The sequence below is a fragment of the Myodes glareolus genome, chromosome 8 (genome assembly GCF_982192425.1).
Source record: "Myodes glareolus chromosome 8, mMyoGla1.1, whole genome shotgun sequence".
In the NCBI taxonomy this organism is placed as follows: Eukaryota; Metazoa; Chordata; class Mammalia; order Rodentia; family Cricetidae; genus Myodes; species Myodes glareolus.
This window is the reverse complement of record NC_142033.1, coordinates 75,887,531-75,908,905: the sequence shown is the minus strand read 5'-3', so window position 1 is coordinate 75,908,905 and position 21,375 is coordinate 75,887,531. Positions and strand designations below refer to the sequence as shown.

At 41.9% G+C, this 21,375-nt stretch overlaps 1 protein-coding gene across 7 annotated transcripts in view; it reads left to right on the top strand.

Moving 5' to 3' along the window:
• Prr14l (proline rich 14 like) overlaps positions 1 to 21,375 on the top strand; it is a 76,298-nt gene that overhangs the window by 9,395 nt on the left and 45,528 nt on the right. For 5 of the 7 annotated variants that reach the window (XR_015002778.2, XM_048450022.3, XM_085692145.2 and 2 more), the window contains exons 2-3: positions 2,441 to 2,964; positions 12,209 to 12,281. Coding sequence is in view for 6 of the 7 variants with exons in the window: in XM_048450022.3 (XP_048305979.3) it covers positions 2,491 to 2,964; positions 12,209 to 12,281 (547 nt within the window). In the remaining variant the exon portion in view is untranslated. The remainder of the gene's footprint in view (positions 1 to 2,440; positions 2,965 to 12,208; positions 12,282 to 21,375) is intronic. The other 2 variants (XM_085692147.2, XM_048450026.3) reach the window with 2 other exon arrangements.

The window sequence follows — 21,375 nt, the reverse complement described above, 5'->3', positions numbered from 1 at the left end:
CACCTCCTCGGGTCTGGTGTTAAGATCTATAACAAGAAGGTGATACTGGCTCAGTTTAGCTCACGGGATTGTTCTGTGAATTAAATGGGTAGTTGCTATAAAAACTCTTTGAAAATCTCAAGCAGCTGAATAAAAGTCAAAAAGGATTCTGCTAAAGGAATTGTGTTAGTTAGGAACTTGTGCTTGTCTAGATAGATTTCAAGTATGTAAAGGAATGGAATTGCATTTTCCAGTATCTGTCTTCAATGAAGAAAGATGAATATATTAAAATTCCCAATATCCTTCAGCATATTCATTCACCAAAAATTTATTGATAGTAGGACCTGAGTTTGATCCCTGGAACCTACATAAAAATGCCAGATGTCACCTGGGTGGTGGTATCCCATACCTTTAATTGCAACACTGTAGAGGCAGAAATGTACCAAGGCTTTCTCTGTCCTACCAGCCAGCTCCCACATAACAACATGGAGACTTGTTAATTGTGAAAGCTTGACTTTAGTTTAGGTTTGTTTTTAACTAGCTCTCATAACGCAAATTAGCCCATTTCTAATTATCTATGTTCTGTCTCAATGTTCCGTTACTTACTGCCCATCCTACTTTCTCCTTGTCTCCTTATGTCTCTCACATGCCTAGATTCCTCCTTTCTCTCTGCCCGGAAGTCCTGCCTATACCTCCTGCCTATCTATTGACTGTTCAGCTTTTTATTACACCAATCACAGCAATATACTTTTACACAGTGTACAAATATCCCACAACACAGAAGCAGGTGGATCTCTGTGAGTTTGAAGCCAGCCTGGTTTATAGGATGAGTTCTAGGACAGCCAGGACTACACAGTGAAACCCTATCTCAAAATAAGTAAGGGGGAAAAAAAGCCAGGCATCATTCCTGAACAGGACAGGGAAAGATAAAGATTGATAGCTTGCTGGCTATCAGTCTAGCCTAATTGGCGAACTTTAGGCCAGTGAGAGACTGTCTCAAAGGAGGTGGATAGTATTCCTGAGAATGACACTGAAAATTGTCCTTTACCTTCCCTGTGCACTTGTACACACACCAACACATACATGTAGATAAAAAAATCCCTAAAACCTTCCTGAGGAATGGCTATATGTCAAGTGCCTCTCTGGGATATATTAGTGAACAAGGTGTGTAAGGTTCATGCCTTGAAATCAGTTAGAGAAGCACCTTTATTTTCTAGTTGGTGCCAGGACTTGTTTTAGAAGCACACTCATATCTTACTGTATTTGCTCAATTTTTTTTTTCCTGAATTAAAAAAGTTCTTTGAGCCAGGCAATAGGTGGTGCATACGTTTAGTCCCAGCATTCAAAAGGCAGAGGCAGGTAGATCTATGTGAATTTGAGGCTAGAAAAGAGCGAGTTTCAGGACAGGCTCCAAAGCTACACAGAGAAACCCAGTCTTGAAAAACCAAAGGGGGTGGGGGACCTTCTTTGAAAGAATTATCTTTTTATTTATTTATTTGAGAAAAGGTCTCTCTGTGGAGCCCTGTCTGGCATGCAACTCACTCTGTAGACCAGGCTGTCCTCAAACTCACAGAGCGAGCCTGTCTCTGCCTCCTGAGTAGTGGGATTGAAGGCATGTGCCACCAGACCTGGCTGTTACTTAGTATGTGTATTTGTGTATTTAGGTATCTGTGCGGGTGAGTGTAGCTTCCTAAAGATGTTGGAGGGGTCTGACTGCCCTGGAGCTTGAGGTACTGATAGTATTGAACTGTTCAGCATGGGTGCAGACTCACATGGGAACCAAACTCATGTCATCTGCAGGAACACTTTTAACCACTTAACCATTTTGCTAGCCCACCTTCCCCCCCACCCATAATCTTGAGATGGCTCAATGTTAGCCTAGGATAGCCTCAAACTCACTCTGTAGTTGAGGCTGTTCTTGCACTCTGTCAATCTTATCTCAGCCTCCTGAATGATAGGATCACAAGTGTGAGCCCCAATACCCAGTGGTAATGGTTAGTTTTGGTGGCATTGGGGCTGAACTCAGGCTTTATATACCGAGTATGTGCTCTACCACTAAGCTACATTATGTGCTTCTCATTTAAACAGAATATTCACAAGGCAATATTTCAATTAAGGTCAATGACATACCTACTGAAGATTAAGAGTTGTGTTTTTCTAACAATTCATTAGACATTTTGGTATCCAAGAATGCTGGCATTTGAAGTTGAATTTCTTTTTCTTTTTCTTCCTTCCTTTCTTTTTCTTTTTTTCTTTTTTCTTTTTGAGACAGGATTTCTCTGTGTAACAGTTCTGTTTTTCCCAGAACTCACTTTGTAGACCAGGTCTAACAACTTGCCTCTGCCTCCTGAGTGCTAGGGTTTGCCTGACTATTTTCCATAATTTAACCTTTGTGAACTGACACAGTTCTTTTACCCTGTCAAGGTTTTCAACTTGTATCCCTTCCTTTGGTTTGTGTCAGGGTAAGCCATTGATGTAAAAGACTTGACTCCGTAATCTCCGACTGCCCTAATGCTGTCATCTGGAGTAGAGACTCAGCCAATTCTACTTGATTCCTCCATGCCTGCTGTGGTACAGGAATTATACTCTGAACTCTCAGTAAGTGTCTCCAAAGAGCTTCATGCTGAGAAGCAGCCAAGTATGATCCCCGATGTAAAACCTGGAGCCTCAGGCGCTCATGTAAGTCAGAGTAGGGCATCACCCCTGGAGCTACAGAGGACTCATACAGAAGGCTGTTGTGAAGAAACCTTTGAGACCTTGGATTATGGGGACAAGACTGGGTGGTGCGGACTAGTGGACCCTACAGCAAGAGGGCCTATGGCTTTTGAGATCTTGGATAGGGAAGAGAAAACCAAGAGCATGGAGCCAAAGGTCTTCAGAGAGCAAGGAGACCAGGCCGAAGTTTTCAGAGACCTCTGTGAGGGAGAAAAGGAAGAGCCATGCCAACATTCCACAGCTACTAAAGAAAAGGTCTGCCCCGGTCAGGTAAGAATGAGTCTCGATGCAGAGAGGTTGAGTGTGGTTGACAGCGCTGCAGAGCGGTGCTGCTCATGATAAGTCACAGGTGCCGACAGGTAGCCTTCGGCCTAGCCGCGAAACAGTTTAAAAAAAAATAGGGATTTATTTTGAGACAAAGTTTTTCTGTAGCTTTGGAGCCTGTCTTAGAACTCATTGTGTAGACCAGGCTGGCCTCGAACTCACAGAGATCCGCCTGCCTCTGCCTTCTGAGTGCTGGGATTAAAGGTGTGCGTCACCACTGCCCAGCAATTTTTGGTATTTTTTGATGTAAGTCACTGCGGTGCTATCACTATTGTATGAATTATTGAATCTCTAAAAAAGTACATTTCTTTTTTAAAAATTATTTATTTTATGTGTATTTTGCTTGCATGTATGTCTGTGTGAGGGTGTCAGATCTTGGAATTACAGACAGTTGTTAGCTGCCTTGTGGGTGCTGGAAATTGATCCCGGTTTCTCTGGGAGAACAGTCAGTGCTCTTAACTGCTGAGCCATCTCTTCAGCCCCTCAAAATAATGTATTTGTACACATGATGTTAGATAATTATGTGTCAGGGCTGGAGAGATGCTTCATTGGTAAAGCATCTCCCATGCAAGTTCAGGTCTCTAACACCCACCTAAAAAAGCCAAGTACACAGTAGCAGAGAGGGCAGGTCCTTGTAGTTCGTTAGCTAGCCAGCAGAGCTAAATCTGTGAGCTCTAGGTTCAACAAAAGCAAGGTTGCACAGGGTAGTGGTCGCAGCACATACCTTCAATCCCAGCACATGGGAGGCAGAGGCAGGCAAATCTTTGTGAGTTCTAAAACAGCTGGGGCTACACAGAGAAACCTGTCTCAAAAAAACCAAATAAATGTTGCCCAGCAGTGGTGGCACATGCCTGTTATCCGGGGATTCAGGAGGCAGAGGCAGGTGGGATCTCTGTGAGTTCAAAGCTAGTCCATTTTACATAGTGAGTTCCATGATACCAAATGTCACACAGTGAGATCCTGTTTCAAAAATAAACCAAACAAAAAGACCACTGCCAAAAAAATTAAGGTGGAGATAGAAGACACCTGACATAAACCTCTAACCTCTATGTATGCAGGCATGGGTAAGCACACATACATGTACACACTACACCAACACAACACACACAGACACAGAGAAAGATTTTAGTACTTGGGACATTGTGATACAAGGATTGTCCTGAGTTGGAAACTAGACTGGATTACACAGTAAGTTTAAGGTCAGGCTGGGCACAGGAAAAAAAAGGAGTAAGTTGTATAGTTAGTTGTAGATGGAAGTTTCTGTCCCTCCTTGTCCCAGAGCTGTTATACCCAAGGAAACACACAGAAACTTACGTTAACTATAAACTGTTTAGCCTATTAGCTCAGGATTATTATTAACTAGCTCTTACAACTTAAATTAACTCATAATTCTTATCCATGTTTAGCCACATGAGAAAAGGTACCTTTTCTCAGTGAGGCATTCTCATCTTCCTTCCTCTGTATCTGACTGGTAATCGAGTCTCTACCTTTTCTCTTCCCAGAATTCTAGTCTGATTGCCCTGCCTACACTTCCGGTCTGGCTATTGGCCAATCAGTGTGTAATTAAACTAATAAGAGTGAGAAATCTTTCCAGTATAGAAGGGCATTATCTCACAGCAATGCTTTTGATTCCAACACTCTTGAGGTGGAGGATGGAGGATCAGAAATTCAAACTCATTGAGATTCGCCTGCCTCTGTCTCAGTCTCTCAAGTGCTGAGATTAAAGGTGTTCACCACACCATCACTGCCTAGCTGTTTTTGTTTTTGAGACAAGGTTTCTCTGTATCCCTGACTGTCCTGGAACTCACTCTGGAGTCCAGACTGTCCTCAAGTTCAGAATCTGTCTGCCTCTGCCTCTTCAGTGCTGAACCAGTTCTTTTTAAATTTTAGCTTGTTTGGTTTTGTTTTTGTGACAAGGTCTTTATTCTGTAGCTCAGACTGCCCTTGAAATACAAGCTAATCCTTCTGCTTCAACTTTTTGAGTATCAGGACTAGAAGAGTGCAGTACCATGCCTATACTTTAATTATACTTCTAGGGACTCCTGTGCCATCTTCTGGACTCTTTGGGTACTAGACATGGCATGCATGCACTCACACATACACTTAAACTTTTGAGCTAGAGTCTTACTATGTAGCCTTACCTGACTGGCTTTGAATTCACGGAGATCCCCTTGCTTCTGTCTCAAGTGCTGGGATTAAAAATGTGTACCACCATGCCCAGCAACACACAAAACTTTAAAAAATTAAAGAGTTCAACACTTCAACGATAATATTAATTGAAGGATGGGAGAAAATAATACTTAGCTGAAGTTGTAGATACTTGCAGATTAATTCATTTGGGGGAAGTAGAATTCTCATGTCATTCAGAACATTGGAATGGTCCATGTTGTTGATTTAAATATCCCTTGTCTTGGTTAACAACTGCAATGAAGAGACACCATGATTTAGGCAACATTATTTTTTTTAAGTTTTTTGTTTTTGTTTTTTTGACACAGGGTTTCTCAGTAGCTTTGGAGCCTGTCCTGGAACTAGTTCTTATAGACTAGGCTGGCCTTGAACACACAGAGATCTGCCTGCCTCTGCCTCCCGAGTGCTGGGATTAAAGGACTGCGCCACTACCACTCAGCAATCAAGGCAACTTTAAGAGAAAGTATTTAGTGGAGGTCTTGGTTACAGTTTCATAGGGTGAGTCTATGGGCATTTTGGCAGGGAGCATGGCAGCAGGCGGGCAGGCAGGCCTAGTGCTGGAGCAGTAGCTGAGAGCTTACATCTGATCCACAAGCAAGGGGTAAAGGGATAATTGGGAATTATGTGGGCTTTTCAAACCTCAAAACCTAGCTCTTAATGGCATACCTCCTCCACAAGGCCATACCTCCTAATCCTTCCCAACTATTTCTGCCAACTAAGGAACAAGCTTTCCCTGGGGGCCATTCTCATTCAAATCACCACACTGTTCATATATTTATCAATTTCTGTACTTTTGTATGTCCCAGCTTTTTGGTTTGTCTCTTTGTTTGTTGAGGCAAGTTCCTTTTTGTAGCCCAGGCTGGTCCTTTAACTCCTCATGTAGCCAAGATTGACTGTGTCCATCATTCCAAAAGAAATACTTCAAGAAAACAGACTTAACAGTTTTAGGCTGGAGGTTCAGTTCAGTGGCCGAGCCCTTGACTGGCTAGCATGCAGGAGGTGCAGTTGCATCCCCTAGTGTTGCAAAATCAAACATGAAACACATGCAGTTTAAGCAGGTTACTTAGTATTAGCTTAATGGTCTCAGCGGTAGAAAATGTAGCCTTCCTGGATTTGGTCCTCAGCACAATAGTAAACAAAACATAGAATTGGGATCTTATAGAATTGCTGCTAAGAGCTGGACAGTGATGGCACATATCTTTGATCCCAGCACTTGGGAAGCAGAGGCAGGCAAATCTCAGTGAGTTTGAGGCTAGCCTGGTCTACAGAGTGAGTTCCATGGCAGCCAAGGCTGATACACAGAGAAACCCTGCCTTGAAAAAAAAAAACAAAAAGTATTGCTGCTAAGAAAACACACTTCATCTAATCGTCTGATTGACAGAACTGTCTTATCAGGATCAAGAAGAATTATGCTCTGTTTTGCTGGTCAGGCTACACTAGGGTTGCGCACTTTCCTCCGTGTCATGTGCACTAATGCTCTCATGGACAAGAATTCACGTGAGTAGCAGAACCTGAAAACATACTGTTGCAAGCTAGGTTGTTGTGTGTATGACTTAAGAAACTTATGAAAGAAAAGTCAGGATTTTTTTGTTTTTGTTTTTTCCCCTAAATCTCTTAGGAGATTTGAGAAGAGCCTTCAAGCATTTGGATGGCTATCCAACAGAAGTGAACCTGCTGGGCACAGTTAGACTTGTTGGACAGCATGGGGTAGCAGTAGTTGCTAAGCATTAAGGTCATGGCAGTCTGAACACTGCAGCCCTCTGAGACAAAGAAACATGCAGTTTACACAGCATTCGGGCTTATGGAACCAGACATCCTCAAAGTAATAACCCTTTTTAAAGATAATTTATTCAATCTTATTTTATGTGCATTGGTGTGAGGGTATCATATCAGATCCCCTGAAACTGGAGTTACAGACAGGTGCGAGCTGCCATGTGGATGCTGGGAATTGAACCCCTGTCTTCTCAAAGAGCAACTTTAACTCTTAACCACTAAGCCATCTCTCCAGCCCCTGTAATAACCCTTAATAGACTGGCAGACTACTACATAGTTGAGAGCTGTAGCTAGGCTTGGTGGTAATCCCATTATTTGAGAGGATGAGGGAGGAAAATTGCTATCTGTTAAAGAACTGCCTGGACTACATAGTGAATATCATGTCAGATAGAGCTATATAGTAAGACCCTAACTTGAAAAAAGCAAAAACAAACAAACCCAGATAAATTAAGAGAACATACTTTCAATATATAATTTATAAATACCTTGCCTTGTACAACGGATTCTTTGGTTTGTTTTTTGAGACAGGGTCTCTATGTAGTACTGAATATTCTGGAACTTGCCTTGTAGACCAGGCTGGCCTTGAACTCACAGAGATCATTCTGACTCTGCCTCCCAAGTGCTGGGATTAAAAGTGTGAGCCACCATACATAGAGTATTTTGGAACTGAATTAAGAACAAAACCCAGCCTGTCAGTGGTGGTGCACATCTTTAATCCCAGCACTCTGGAGGCAGAAGCATGTGGCTCTCTGTGAGTTCGAGGCCAGCCTGGTCTACAAGAGCTAGTTCAGGACAGCTAGGATTGTTACACAGAAAAACCCTGTCTCAAAAAAACAAAAATAAACAAACAAAAAGAAACAACCCAACTGGGAATTGTAGTGGATACCTTTAATTCTAGCACTCCTCTTAAAAGTTAACAATTTAAATACTTCAGTAACCAGATAAACCTTTGAATCCTTTAGAAGGTACATACATCACCATGAGTTCAGTTTCCCAGGCATGATGATCCATGTTTGTAATTCCAACATTATAGAGAGAGAGGAATAATGATTCAGGAGCTCAAGAGGAACTTCAGGTACACAAAACCAGGCCAGCCTGGGCTATATGACACCTGGTGTCAGAAGAAACAGGAGATCATAAATTAAAAACACTTGAGTGTAAACTAACAAAAAATAATTCTTTGTTGCTTTAGAGTTGTGTCAGAAGGTAATAAATTTTTTGTTGAGGAATACTTCATTATTGGAAAAGAATATTTTAAAAAATTATTGTTTTGAGATTATAATCTAACTACATGTCTTCCTCCCTTTTCTACCTCTCCATTCTTCTATATACCCTCTCTTTTCTCCTGAAGCAGAACGCATCAGAACGTATCGGATGGGGAGATGTGACTCAAATAATCTGGCCTAACCTCTCAAAGGCCGTTGGCTGAAGGAGGTTCTCCATCATTCTGCTTCAAATTTATGATACTTACTTTTTACATTAATTGTTACTGCATGCATACACACACACACACACACACACACACACACACACATTTGTGTTCCTAAATATAGCCTGCCAAGTCTGTATAATGTTACTTGTATGTGTGTTTTCAGGGCTGACCATTTGACACTGGACAACCGGTTGGTGTGCTCTTCCCTGAGGAAGACCACCTTTCCTACTCCCAGGTTTTCTCAGTTGCCTTGTCTTGGTGCAGTAGATGAGGGAAAGTCCATGAGGCCTAAATAAGCCATTACACAGAATTTTTTTTTAAGATTTATTTTTTAATTTATGTGTGTGAATATTTTGCCTATGTGTGTGTGTGTGCACGATGTGTATGCCTGGTACCTGTGGAGGGCAGAAGAGGACTTCAGATCCTGAAACTGGAGTTACTAATAGTTATAAGCCACCATTTGGGTGCTGGGAACCGAACCCAGGTCCTCTGCAAGAGCAACAAATGCCCTTGACCACTGAATTATCTGTCCAGTACCTTGATCTTTCCTTTTCTTTCTTGTAATTTTTGCTTTATTTATTCACATTTGGAGTTTTTTGAGGTATGGTTTCTCTGTGTAGCCTTGGCTGTCCTGGAAAACTCTCTGCAGACCAGGCTGGCGTCAACGCAAAGGTTCGCCTGTCTCTACCTCTCAAGTGCTGGTATTAGAGACATGTGCCCCACTGCCCAGCATATAAAAGGATTTCTTGTTGGAAATAAAATTTCAGTGACTTAAAAGTGGAAACTCTGGGCAGCAGAAGAGATATCTCCATCCATAAATGCGTGCTTGCTCTGTAAGCATGAGGACCTGAGTTTGACCCCAGCACTCATAAGAAGCCAAAGCTGATGGCACACTTGTAATCTGGAGGGTCTCTGGGGCTCTCGCTGACCAGCTCAGCCTATCCTTATCACTGAGAGACTGCCTCAAAAAAGGTGATGGCTGGTTGAGATGACTCTGAAGGTAAAGTGTTTAATGTACAAGCCAGAACACCTGAGTTTGATACCCAGAACCCTTAGAAAGATAGGAGAGAACCAACTCCACAAAATTGTCCTCCGACCTTCAGGTGTGCACAGAGGCACATGCCCTCCCTACCATCACACACACAATAATAATAAAGGAAAGAAAGAAAATTGAGGTGGATGGCTTGTGAGGAACACCATCAAAGACCAACATCTGACCTCCAGCTGTACGCATGCATACCCATGGGTGCGTACATACACAATGGGGAAATGTTTTTTATAACAGTAGAAGGTTTTTCCTCCCTCGGGGCAGATTGATGTTGATAGGCTGTTCTTGGGTCTGCAGGGCACTGTTGTCCCTAGTATGCTGTGGCTCTGATCTCACGCAGCAGAGCAGTATGTAAAGAATGTTGCTGAGGTGTGAAAGCTTTCTGTGACTTCACAATCGTGCCTCGCTTAAAGCTGCAGTTTTTCTGAATTGAAATACAGAGGAAAACTCCTGTAAAAGTTCCTCTCTCCCTATAAGGATGTAAGAAACTAGAAGGTCCATCTGGTGATAAATCTTTTCTTTCATTAGAATGTTGGCACTTGAATCCAGGACCGGTTAGGCACTGTGCCAACCAGCTGTGTCTCCAGCGCTATTTGTCTTTCCCAGAAAAAGTCTCAGCTCAGTAGCCCAGAGGCTTAACATCTGTGCTTCTTCCACCTCAGCCTCTACAGAGCTGAGATTACAAATATGGACCACCAGAGCCACGTCCAAGAATATTCTTGCTTGTTTTCTTTATTCCTTCCTTTTTTCCTTCCTTCCTTCCTTCCTTCCTTCCTTCCTTCCTTCCTTCCTTCTTTCCTTCCTTCCTTCCTTCCTTCCTCCCTCTATCCTTCTTTCTTTTAGCTTTCCTTTTTCTTTTTTTTTATTGAGCTATATATTATTCTCTGCTCCCCTCCCTTCCTCTCTCCTCCCCTTCTACCCTCTCCCATGATTCCCACGCTTCCGATTTACTCAGGAGATCTTTAACTTTATTTTTTCAAGACAGTGTTTCTCCGTGTAGACCAGGCCAGCCTCGAACTCATATTTACCTGCCTCTGCATCCTGAGTGCTGGGATTAAAGGCGTGTGTCACAGTGCATATACTTTGTTAACTTTGAGTCTGGGTTTGATTTGCATCACCCATGTGGTCACAGCCATCTGTAACTGCAGTTCCAGGGAATCTGACACCCTCTTCTGACCTGTGCAGGTACCAGGCACACATGTATTGTACATTTGTTCAGGCAAAACATTCATATACATAAAATAAATTAAAAACATGAACAAAAACTGGGGACTGAAGAGTTGTCTCAGTGGTTCTAACCACTCTTAGTACTGGCTGTTCTTTAGAGGTCCCTAGTTCAATTTCCAGCACCCACAAGGCAGCTTGTAACTTGTTTTCGGTTCTGGGAGATCCAATGCTTTCTCTGGCCTCCAAGGGCACTGCATGCAGGTGATCAGGCAAAGCACTTACATATAAAAAGAAACATACAGTTTTAAATCAAAAAGTCTTTTTAAATTTTAAAGTAATTTGATTTACATAAAATGAAAAGGTAGAACAGAAGTTTGAAACTTTTTGTTTTGCAGCCTCAATTTATTTGACTGAGGTGTTTTGTTTTGTGTTGGACGAGGTTTGACAATATCATCTTGCTGGCCTAGAACTTGCTATGTAGACCAGACTGGCTTTGAACTTAGATGTTTCTGTGCCTCTGCAGACAGAGCTGGCATTAAAAGTCATGATTCAGCCATTAACCTCCCAGTTTGTTTGTTTGTTTTTCAAGACAGGGTTTTTCTGTAGCTTTGGTGCCTGTCCTGGAACTAGCTCTTGTAGACCAGGCCGGCCTCGAACTCACAACAGAGATCTGCCTGCCTCTGCCTCCTGAGTGCTGGAATTAAAGGCATGCGCTACCACTGCCCGACCTAACCTCCCAGTTTTAACCAATTTATTTGCCAGTGTCTTATAGCTGCAGTTCCTGAGATCTGGCTGGCTCCTCCTCTTCCTGTCCTTGTTCTCTCCAACCCCCTCATTAAAGTTAACTTTTCAGAGCTGCTTTGTGAATTGCATGCCTGAGCAAAGGAGCACAGAGAAACCTTGGAAGGAGGAAAGGGGCACTGGCCTTCCCTCTGCCACCCATGACTTCTGTCCTGTACCTGCTTAAGCTGGCACTGCACTAAGTGTGCCTGTACCCTCATTTTTTAAAATATTTATTTACTATTTATTTGTATATTATGTATACAACATTCTGTCTGTATGTCTACAGGCCAGAAGACGGCACCGGACCTCATTACAGATGGTGTGAGCCACCATGTGGTTGCTAGGAATTGAACTCAGGACCTTTGGAAGAGCAGGCAATGCTCTTAACTGCTGAGCCATCTCTCCAGCCCCTGTACCCTCATTTTATTTCTTGTTTTCAGAAGGCACTCAGGAACTGATGCATAGTTGCAGTCTCACCACTCAAGAGGCTGAGGCAGGAGGATTATAGCTGTTTGAGTCTGACCTGGTTTAAATGGTGACCCCTACCTCCAAAATCTAAAACAAAACAACAAAAAAAGGCAAGCATTAATAAGCTTTTGTTTGCATCTGTTTCAAGTTCAAGTTCTAGAGAAATAATACATTTTACTTATTAACCTGAATTTGAGCTTTCCTTCCTATCTCAATGCCTGTGGCTATTGGCAGTTTTCCTGGAGTCACACTGAGCTCTGAAGTAATAACAGATGTCTGTGAACTCAGGCACCTCTGCATCATCCATTGACTGTTAGGTTTTCTTGTTGCAGGATGTCCTCCTGATGCAGTCCAACAAAGAACCTGTATGTGCAGAGTTCCCTGGAGATCTGCTGAAGAAAAAAGGTATGATATTTCTTTTTGTTGTTTTTGTTTGTTTGCTTGTTTGTTTTTTGAGACAAGGTCTTCTTATGTAGTCCTGGCTGGCCTGGAACTCAAAGATATCCATCTCCCTCTGCCTTCAGAATGCTTGGATCAAAGGCGTGCACCATCACACCTGTGAAGATTTTTTTTAATATACAATTCACTTGCTATTTATGTGTGTGTTAGCTTAAGAAAGTGTATACTTGAAGGCCAAAAGAGGGTGTCAAGTCCACCATAACTAGTGCCAACAGTCAGGGACTGCTGCAAGGACAGTAAGCACTCTTTACTGGCCGAGCCATGTTTCCAGCCCCCAAATTGGGGTTTATTAAGGAAAGGTTTAGTTGTCTTCTTTTGGGTGATATACTCTTTTTTTTTTTTAAATTTGTTTCTTATTTTAACGACTTATTTATTAATTATGTATTCAGAGTTCTTTCTGCATGTATTCCTTCAGGCCAGACGAGGTCACTGGATCTCATTACAGATGGTTGTAAGCCACTATATGGTTGCTGGGAATTGAACTCAGAACCTCCGGAAGAGCAGACAGTACTCTTAATCACTGAGCCATCTCTCCAGCCAGGGTGATATACTCTTAATGGGCTATTTGGTTATCATTTTTACCAGGTTGGGTTTTCTTTCATTGTTTGTTGTGTCCAGGTGGGTAGGGGTGAATGGAGAAAGAAATAGGAGAGAAGAGTAAGGATAGGAACTGGCCTGCACGCTTATCTGAGGAGGTGCGGGCATGGGAGTGCTGACAGAGAGTGCGGCTCTGCTTACCCAGGCCTGCTGAGGCCGTGTGAAGGCTGAGTCCTGTGTTGCAGGACTTGTGCTCTTTCTTCCACTCTAATCTTCTGGTTCTGCAATGAGGACCTGACTTCTGACACACAGAGTATGTGGGTGATCTCTGGGGTCTGAAGCTAGTGGGAGCTAAGCCTCTGGGCCTGTAATTTTCTAGTTTTTTCACAGTAGAAACTTGGACTCAGTTGGTCTGCAGGCACGGCTTCTTTTTTAGGACAGGGTTTCTGTGTAGCTTGAGCTGTCCTAGAACTTGCTCTGTAGATTAGGCTGGCCTCACACTGGCAGAGCTCTGTGTGCCCAGGCACATCTTTATTTCAGGACTTTTTCACATTTCCCCCACCCCCAGCCTGCCCATCTTTTGTGAAGGTCTCACTTTGTAGTTGTTACTGTCCGGGACCTCTCCATGACCCAAGTAAAACCCAATGTCCCAAGGTTTCCATTGCCTCTTAGAACCCTGCCCTTGGTTGGACTAGTGTTCTAGCATAGAAACCTGCTGGGGACATTTCAGACAAACCATAACAGTAGGGGAGTCTGATGCGAAGTATCTTTGGAGGGGAAAGTAGTAGTTGAGGGACTGTTTCACCAGGGAGTCTGTCCTGTCAGACACTTAGACTGGTACCTTCTTGTCTGCTAATCTGAGCAGTGTTTGTTGAAACAGGTTCTAGGTAGCCTTGACTGACTTTGAACTTGTATATGTAGATCAAACTGGCCTCAAACTCACAGAAATCCTCCTGCCTTAGCATCCTGAGTACTGGAATTAAAGGCATGAGAAAACTGGCCCAGCTCTTTGCTTACTTGTTTTTTGTTTGAGGCAGTTTTCGTGTATTCCAGGGCATCCTTGGTCCTGCTGTATGTAGTCAGGGGTAGCCTTGAACTCCTGATCTCTTGCCTGTGTTCACATGCTAGAGTAACAGGTATGTGCCATCACATCCAGTTCAAATTCTTAAGAGTTCATGATTTTTGTTGTTGTTCTGTTTTTTGAGACAGGGTTTCTCTGTGTAGCCCTGGCTGTCCTTGTTCTGTAACTTGCTCTGTAGTCCAGACTGGCCTCAAACTCAAAGAGATTCACCTGCCTCTGTAACAATGAAGGGCCGGCTTGTTGGGGTATCTGTCCCGCCCAGTACCCCACAGCTGGCAAGCCCCAAAGAAAATCACACACAGGACTCCATAAGATTATAAACTGATTGGCCCATTAGTCAGGCTTCTTGTTAACTCTTATAGCTTATATTAACTCATTATTCTCATCTATGTTAGCCACGTGGCTCAGTACCTTTTCCAGTGGTGTAGATTACATCTTGTTTCTCTGTGGTCTGGGCAGGAATGGAGGAATGGGCTTTCTCCTTCCTAACCTTCTCCTGTTCTCATCGCCCCACCTCTACTTTCTGTCTGGTTGACCCACCTATACTTGCCTCTGCTTCTCCAGTGTTAGCATTAAAGTCGTGCTCCGTCACAACCTCCATTCCCACTCATTGATTAAAAAGAAAAAAAGACTTGAATATTTCTGTTTAATAGAAAATTTATTCTCTATTTTTTTGTCCTCTTTTTTTTAATTTTTATTGGATTTTTGAAACAGGGAGACAGAGTTTCTCTGTAACAACCTGGCTGTCTTTAGAACTCACTTTGTACACCAGTCTGGCCTTGAACTCAGAGAGATCTGTCTGCCTCTGCCTTCTGAGTGCTGGGATTAAAGGTGTGTGCCATCACCGCCTGGCTTTTGTTTTATTTTTTAATTGGAAGGGGTGCAGTAGGATGCTATAGTGCATGTGTGGGGTCAGAGGATAATTTTTTACCATGTGAGTCTTGGAAATTGAACTCATGTTCTGAGCTTTAGGGAACGAGCCTTTAGTTGCTGAGTCCCTTGTCCTCCTGCAATTTACATTTTTAATTTCTATTTATTCATTTATATTTTTGTTTTTCAAGACAGGGTTTCTCTGTGTAACAGCCCTGGCTGTCCTGGAACTCACTCTGTAGACAAGGCTGGTCTCGAATTCACTAACATCAGCCTGTCTCTGCCCTCCCAAATCCTGGGATTAATGAAATGTGCATGACGGCCTGCCCGGCAGTACCCACTTCTAAAGAAATCTTATAACCAGCTCCTTTGGTCTCCTGTCAACTAGTATCTTTTAGCGTTCTAAATTTGCTTATAGTGTATAGAAGTACTTACCATATGTGGTCTTTTGTGACTGAATTTTCTCACTTTACTTAAATGTTTGTTGATTTTTCTTTTATGATTTTTGAGATAAAGTATCAGTCCATTTTTCATTGCTATCAACAATATAGAAGGGTTATAATTTATCTTAAATTGGTGGTTTTCTTTTGAGTTTGGGGTGTAGAGAGGGGCTTTTTTGGTTTTGTTTTTTGTTTTTCAAGACAGGGTGTGTCTGGCTGTCCTGAACACATTCTGTAGACCAGGCTGGCCTTGAACTCACAGAGATCCTCCCTCCTGCTTCTGCCTCCCTGGGAACCAAACCCTTTTTTTTCTTTTTCAGATTTATTTATTTATTACCAGAAGAGGGCACCAGATCTCATCACTGGTGGTTGTGAGCTACCATGTGGCTGCTGGGAATTGAACTAAGAACTTCTGGAAGAGCAGTCAGTGCTCTTAACACTAAGCTATCAGAGAGGGTTTCTTAATTCTAGCAAGAAGTAACATCTCAGTGTAGCTCCCCCTTCCTTAATTTTTTTTTTTTTTTTGGCCTATTGTACATAAGCAGGTTCCAGGCTACCCTGCCTCAGTTTTTTAAAATTCTGTTTATTTCTTTTGTGTGGATAGATGGATGTACTGTGGTGTGCAAGTGGAAGCCAGAGGACATCCTGCTCTTCTCTCCATCCACAATGTAAATCCCAGGGGTGGATCTCTGGTCCTCAGGCTTGGTGGCAAGTGCCTTAACATGCTGAGCTATTTTATTGGTTCCTAGACCACTTCATGTTGCTCATACTAGCCTTGAATGTGTAGAGCTTCTCCTGCCTGCATCTCCTCTGAGTACTGCAATTATAGGCATGTGCCCTATTCCTGTCCTATTTTAGTTTTTTATTCTCTAATGACCAATGGCATTGTGGTTTCTTTAAATTTTATTTAGCTTTTTTTGTTTTGTTTTGTTTTTTTGTTTTCTTTGGTATTTATTGAGCTCTACATTTTTCTCTGCTCCCCTCCCTGCCTCTCCCCTTTCCCCTTCAATCCTCTCCCAAGGTCCCCATGCTCCCAATTTACTCAGGAGATCTTGTCTTTTTATACTTTCTCCTTCCCATGTAGATTAGATCTATGTGAGTCTCTCTTAGTGTCCTCATTGTTGTCTAAGTTCTCTGGGATTGTGGTTTGTAGGCTGGCTTTCTTTGCTTTATGTTTAAAAACCACCTATGAGTGAGTACATGTGATAATTGTCTTTCTGTGTCTTGATTACCTTACTCAAAATAATGTTTTCTAGTTCCATCCATTTTCCTGCAAAATTCAATATGTCGTTATTTTTTTTATGCTGTGTAGTACTCCATTGTGTAAATGTACCACATCTTCCTCATCCGTTCTTTGATCGAGGGGCATTTAGGTTGTTTCCAGGTTCTGGCTATGATAAACAAAGCTGCTATGAACATATTTGAGCACATGTCCTTGTGGCATGATTGAGCATCCTTTGGATATATACCCAAAAGTGATATTACTGGGTCTTGAGGAAGGTTGTTTCCTAATTTTCTGAGAAATCGCCACACTGACATCCAAAGGGGTTGTACCAGCTTGGATTCCCACCAGCAATGCAGAAGTGTTCCCTTTTCCCCACAACCTCTCCAGCATAAGTTGTCATCAATTTTTTTTTTAATATTTATTTGTTTGTTTATTATGTCTACAGTATTCTTTCTGCAGGCCAGAAGAGGGCACCAGGCCTCATTACAGATGGTTGTGAGCCACCATGTGGTTGCTGGGAATTGAACTCAGGACCTTTGGAAGAGCAGGCAATGCTCTTAACTGCTGAGCCATCTCTCCAGCCCCATCATCAATGTTTTTGATCTTGGCCATTCTTTCAGGTGTAAGATGGAATCTTGGAATCTCAGAGTTGTTTTGATTTTCATATCTCTGATGACTAAGGATGTTGAACATTTCCTTAAGTGTCTTTCAGCCATTTTAGATTTCCTCTGTTGAGAGTTCTCTGTTTAGGTCTGTACTCTATTTTTTTTTTAATTTGTATTATGTGTTCTTTTGGTGTCCAATTTCTTGAGTTCTTTGTATATTTTGGAGATCAGACCTCTGTCTGATATGGGGTTAGTGAAGATCTTTTTCCATTCTGTAGGCTGTTGTTTTGTCTTGTTGACAATGTCCTTTGCTTTACAGAAGCTTTTCAGTTTCAGTAGATCCCATTTATTAATTGTTTCTCTCAGTGTCTATGCTGTTGGGATTCTATTTAGGAAGCGGTTCCCTGTGCCAATGTGTTCAAGTGTACTTCCTACTTTCTCTTCTATAAGGTTCAGTGTGGCTGACTTTATGCTGAGGTCTTTGATCCATTTGGTCTTGAGTTTTGTGCATGGTGATAGATATGGGTCTGGTTTTTTGTGATATGTCACTTTTTTTTAAGTTTTCTGGGATTGTAGTTTGTAGGCTGGCTTTCTATTTATGTTGCCTTGATTGTGGTATCTCATCACAGCAATAGTAAAGTAACTAGGACAGATAATTTTGATAATTTTATGGCATTTAGAATCACCATGGAAACAAATATAGGCATATCCATGAAGAATTATGTTAATTGAAGCAGGAAACCCACTCTACTTGCGATTACTACCATTCTTGGGATAGAGTCCACATCTTAATGAAAAAGAGAGTATGCAGAACTGAGTACAAGCACTCACCACTGCTTGTGACTGGATCTAGTTTGCGCAGCCACCTTCACTCTCCCTACCACACATTCCCTTCCCACTATGGTGGAACTGGGCACCAAAATAAACACTCGTCCTTTCCTTCCTTCTTCAAGTTGTCTGTGCCAGGCATTTGTCACAGCTGCAAGACGAGGAAGAGGCGGTTCCTTTGTTATTAATTCAGATCTTAAGGTAATACACTATGTTTTTAGTAGTTAAAAGGCAGTATCGATAAATGATTATTCACCCTAGTCCATACTTTATTCAGATTACTGTACTGAATAACTTTTTCTGTTTGAGGATCCCATTTGATCCTCATGTTATTTTAGGATTCTCTAGTTTGTGACAGTGGCACAGTTGTGTGGTGGTGTTTGGGGATGATTTTAAGAGTGCAGGTATATTATATTGTAGACTGTGGGTGCAGAAGTGAAAGAGCCCATTAGTAATATCAACAGTCACCTTCAGGAGGTGCTGTGTTACTCAATTAAAGTCTCAGTCTGGAGATTGAGCCAGGAGGATTATGAACTCAATTTTAACCTACGTGAGAATATAAATATAGATATAGTTTGTTTGTGGGGTTTTTTTTGTTGTTGTTGTTGTTGCTGTTTTTCACTTTTCAAGATGGGTTTCTCAGTAGCTATGGAGCCTGTCCTGGAACTTGCTCTGTGCACTAGGCTGGCCTCAAACTCACAGAGATCCACCTGCCTCCACCTTCCAAGTGCTGGGATTAAAGGCGTGAGCCACTTTCGCCTGGCTTTTTTGTTTTGTTTGTTTGTTTTTTGAGAACATAAAGTGTAATTTTTGTTACATCGTATCAAAGAGGACACATGCTGTCAATATGCATTAGTGTGTGTTGATTTTGGACCACTGCAAAGTTATTCTCCTTCTTTTTCAAACTCTTTAAAAAAGTAAAGATCGTTCAGTGGTTAGGAGAACTGGCTAATCTGCAGAGGACCCAGGCGTAATTAATTCCCAGAACCTACACAGTGGCTGAGAACCATCTATAACTTCAGTTCTAGAGGATTCCATGCTTTCTTCTGGTTTTCTCGGACACCAAGGTGTACATATTTAGGCAAAACACTCATATACGCAAAACAAACAAACAAATAAATAAATGCTTAAAAAAAGTTGTCTTAAATTCTGCTTCAAAGTCTTGTGAAATGTCAAAATGTGTGTGCATAAAAAATCACCTTAATGGTTTCTCTCAGCTGTGCACAAACCGCTTTCCCCAAGCACCTTTTGCCATTACTAATTGAAAGCCGCTGTTCCCCCGCCCCTTCCCGAGATTCTTGATAAAGTGGAGAATGGATGTGCTTCAACAAATCTGAATTTCATTGCCTTACACTGAGAAAAACCGCATCAGGTTGGGGGTGGATGACGAATTTCTCATTGTTCCTGGACAGATGTAATGAGGGTACAACTACCTTGATGCTAAACATATGATTTAATGAATTGTATAGCATCCCATAGAAAGATGAAATAAAATCATGAGGAGTGCTCAGGCTGAGAAATTTATGGGTAGATTGTTGTTTGGGACGATATGAAATGGGATTATTTCACAATACTTAGTACTGCTTGGGGAATTGGAGGCGGCCATTGTTAGTAATTGATATTTATGCTAAACATCCAGTTCATTTTTATCCATCCATCCTAGAGGTCTTGGGATGTTGTTTAATGGCAGAGCTAATTATGAGTGCAGTTTTGGGTTTGATTGTTAGTACCCAATTAACAAACTCATCACTTCTGCCACCTCTCTGCTAGGTGAGCCTTGTAACACCAAGTTTTCCCTGCAGCCCATACTCCTAATGTTTTTAAATGGTGTTCTACACTTAGATACCATTTTAACTGTCTCATGTTCCGTTAGATAAAGAATCAAAGAGAAAAGACAGGCAGTTCTCCTAATACTGCAAGTACTATACCAGGCAGTGTTTATGTGTGATAGTTAATTTCCATACAGCACTGAGATAAGTGTATTTACCATGCTTTCTACAAAAGAAACTGAGGTTCAGAGAAGGACGCACGCTGGAGTTGAGGAGCTTCATAGTTCTGGCCAGCCTTGAATTTGTGCTGGCCTCCTGGCTCCCTCCTGCTGGCATCACAGGTTTGTCTGTCATTGTGTTTACATTCCACACAAAAGGTGGGTTTTTGTTGTTTGTTCACTTGCTTTCTTACTTTCATAATGGCAGTGTTCACACTAACTCAGAACTGAAAGGAATGAATTAAACTTCCATGTTTCTGTTACTCAGCTTCAGCAATGATCAGCCCAACCTTACAGAAAGGCAACTAGTTGTTTATTGTTTTGTTTTCTTCTTTTCTTTTTTGTTACTTATTTTTCTAGACAGGGTTTCTCTGTAGCTGACTATCCTGGAACTCAAGAGATCCACCTGCCTTTGCCTCACAAGTGCTAGGATTAAAGGCATGTGCCACTACCACCTAGTTCAGCAAGGCAATTATTATAAGTCATTGGATTTAGGACCATTCAGCTTGCAGATTAATCTTAAATAAAGTTCTATACATAACTGTTCTTTTTCTTTCTTTTTTTTTGGTGTTTTGTTTTGTTTTGTTTTTGTTTTTGTTTTTTGTTTGTTTTTTCGAGACAGGATTTATCTGTAGCTTTGGAGCCTGTCCTGGAACTAGCTCTTGTAGACCAGGCTGGCCTCGAACTCACAGAGATCTGCCTGCCTCTGCCTCCTGAGTGCTGGGATTAAAGGCGTGCACCACCACCGTCCAGCATTTTCTTTTTTCTTACTTGTTTTTGGCCGCGCTGGGGACTGAACCTGTGATTCACTAATGCTAAGCATGAGCGCTACCACTGAGCTGCAATCCCAGCTCTGACTGTTTCTTTTCCAAGAGCAATTTTATCTATAATGTATCTAATTTCAGGTAATAAAATGGTCATTGAATGATAAGATTGTTGGGGTGACAGTTTACTAGAGCGAGTGAGCTAGCTAGCTAGATAAGTAGTTTTATAATACCTATCTCCTTGTGCATGCTAGGCAAGTGCTCTACCATGGAGCTTTAGTCCTAACCCTCTGTTCAGCCTTTTTTTTTTTCCTTCCTGTTTTTTTAGACAGGGTTTCTCTGTGTATCCTGGCTGTCCTAGGGAACTTGCTCTGTAGACCAGGTTGGCCTCGAACTCCCAGAGATCCACCTGCCTCTGCCTCCCGAGTGCTGGGATTAAAAGTGTGTGCTGCCACCACCACCTGGCTGTAAAGTTTTATTTTGTGTGCATTATTTTATGTGCCTGTATGTCTGTGTGAGGTCATTGGATCCTCTAGAACTGGAGTTACCTACAGTTGTGAGTTGCCATGTGGGTGCTGGGGATTGAATCTGGTTCTCTGGAAATTTGCAAATTTGAACCACAAGGTCTTCTGGTGGTGTTTTAAAATGGAAACTCTTTTTTTTTTTTTTAATAGTTTTTCAACACAGGGTTTCTCTGTGTAGC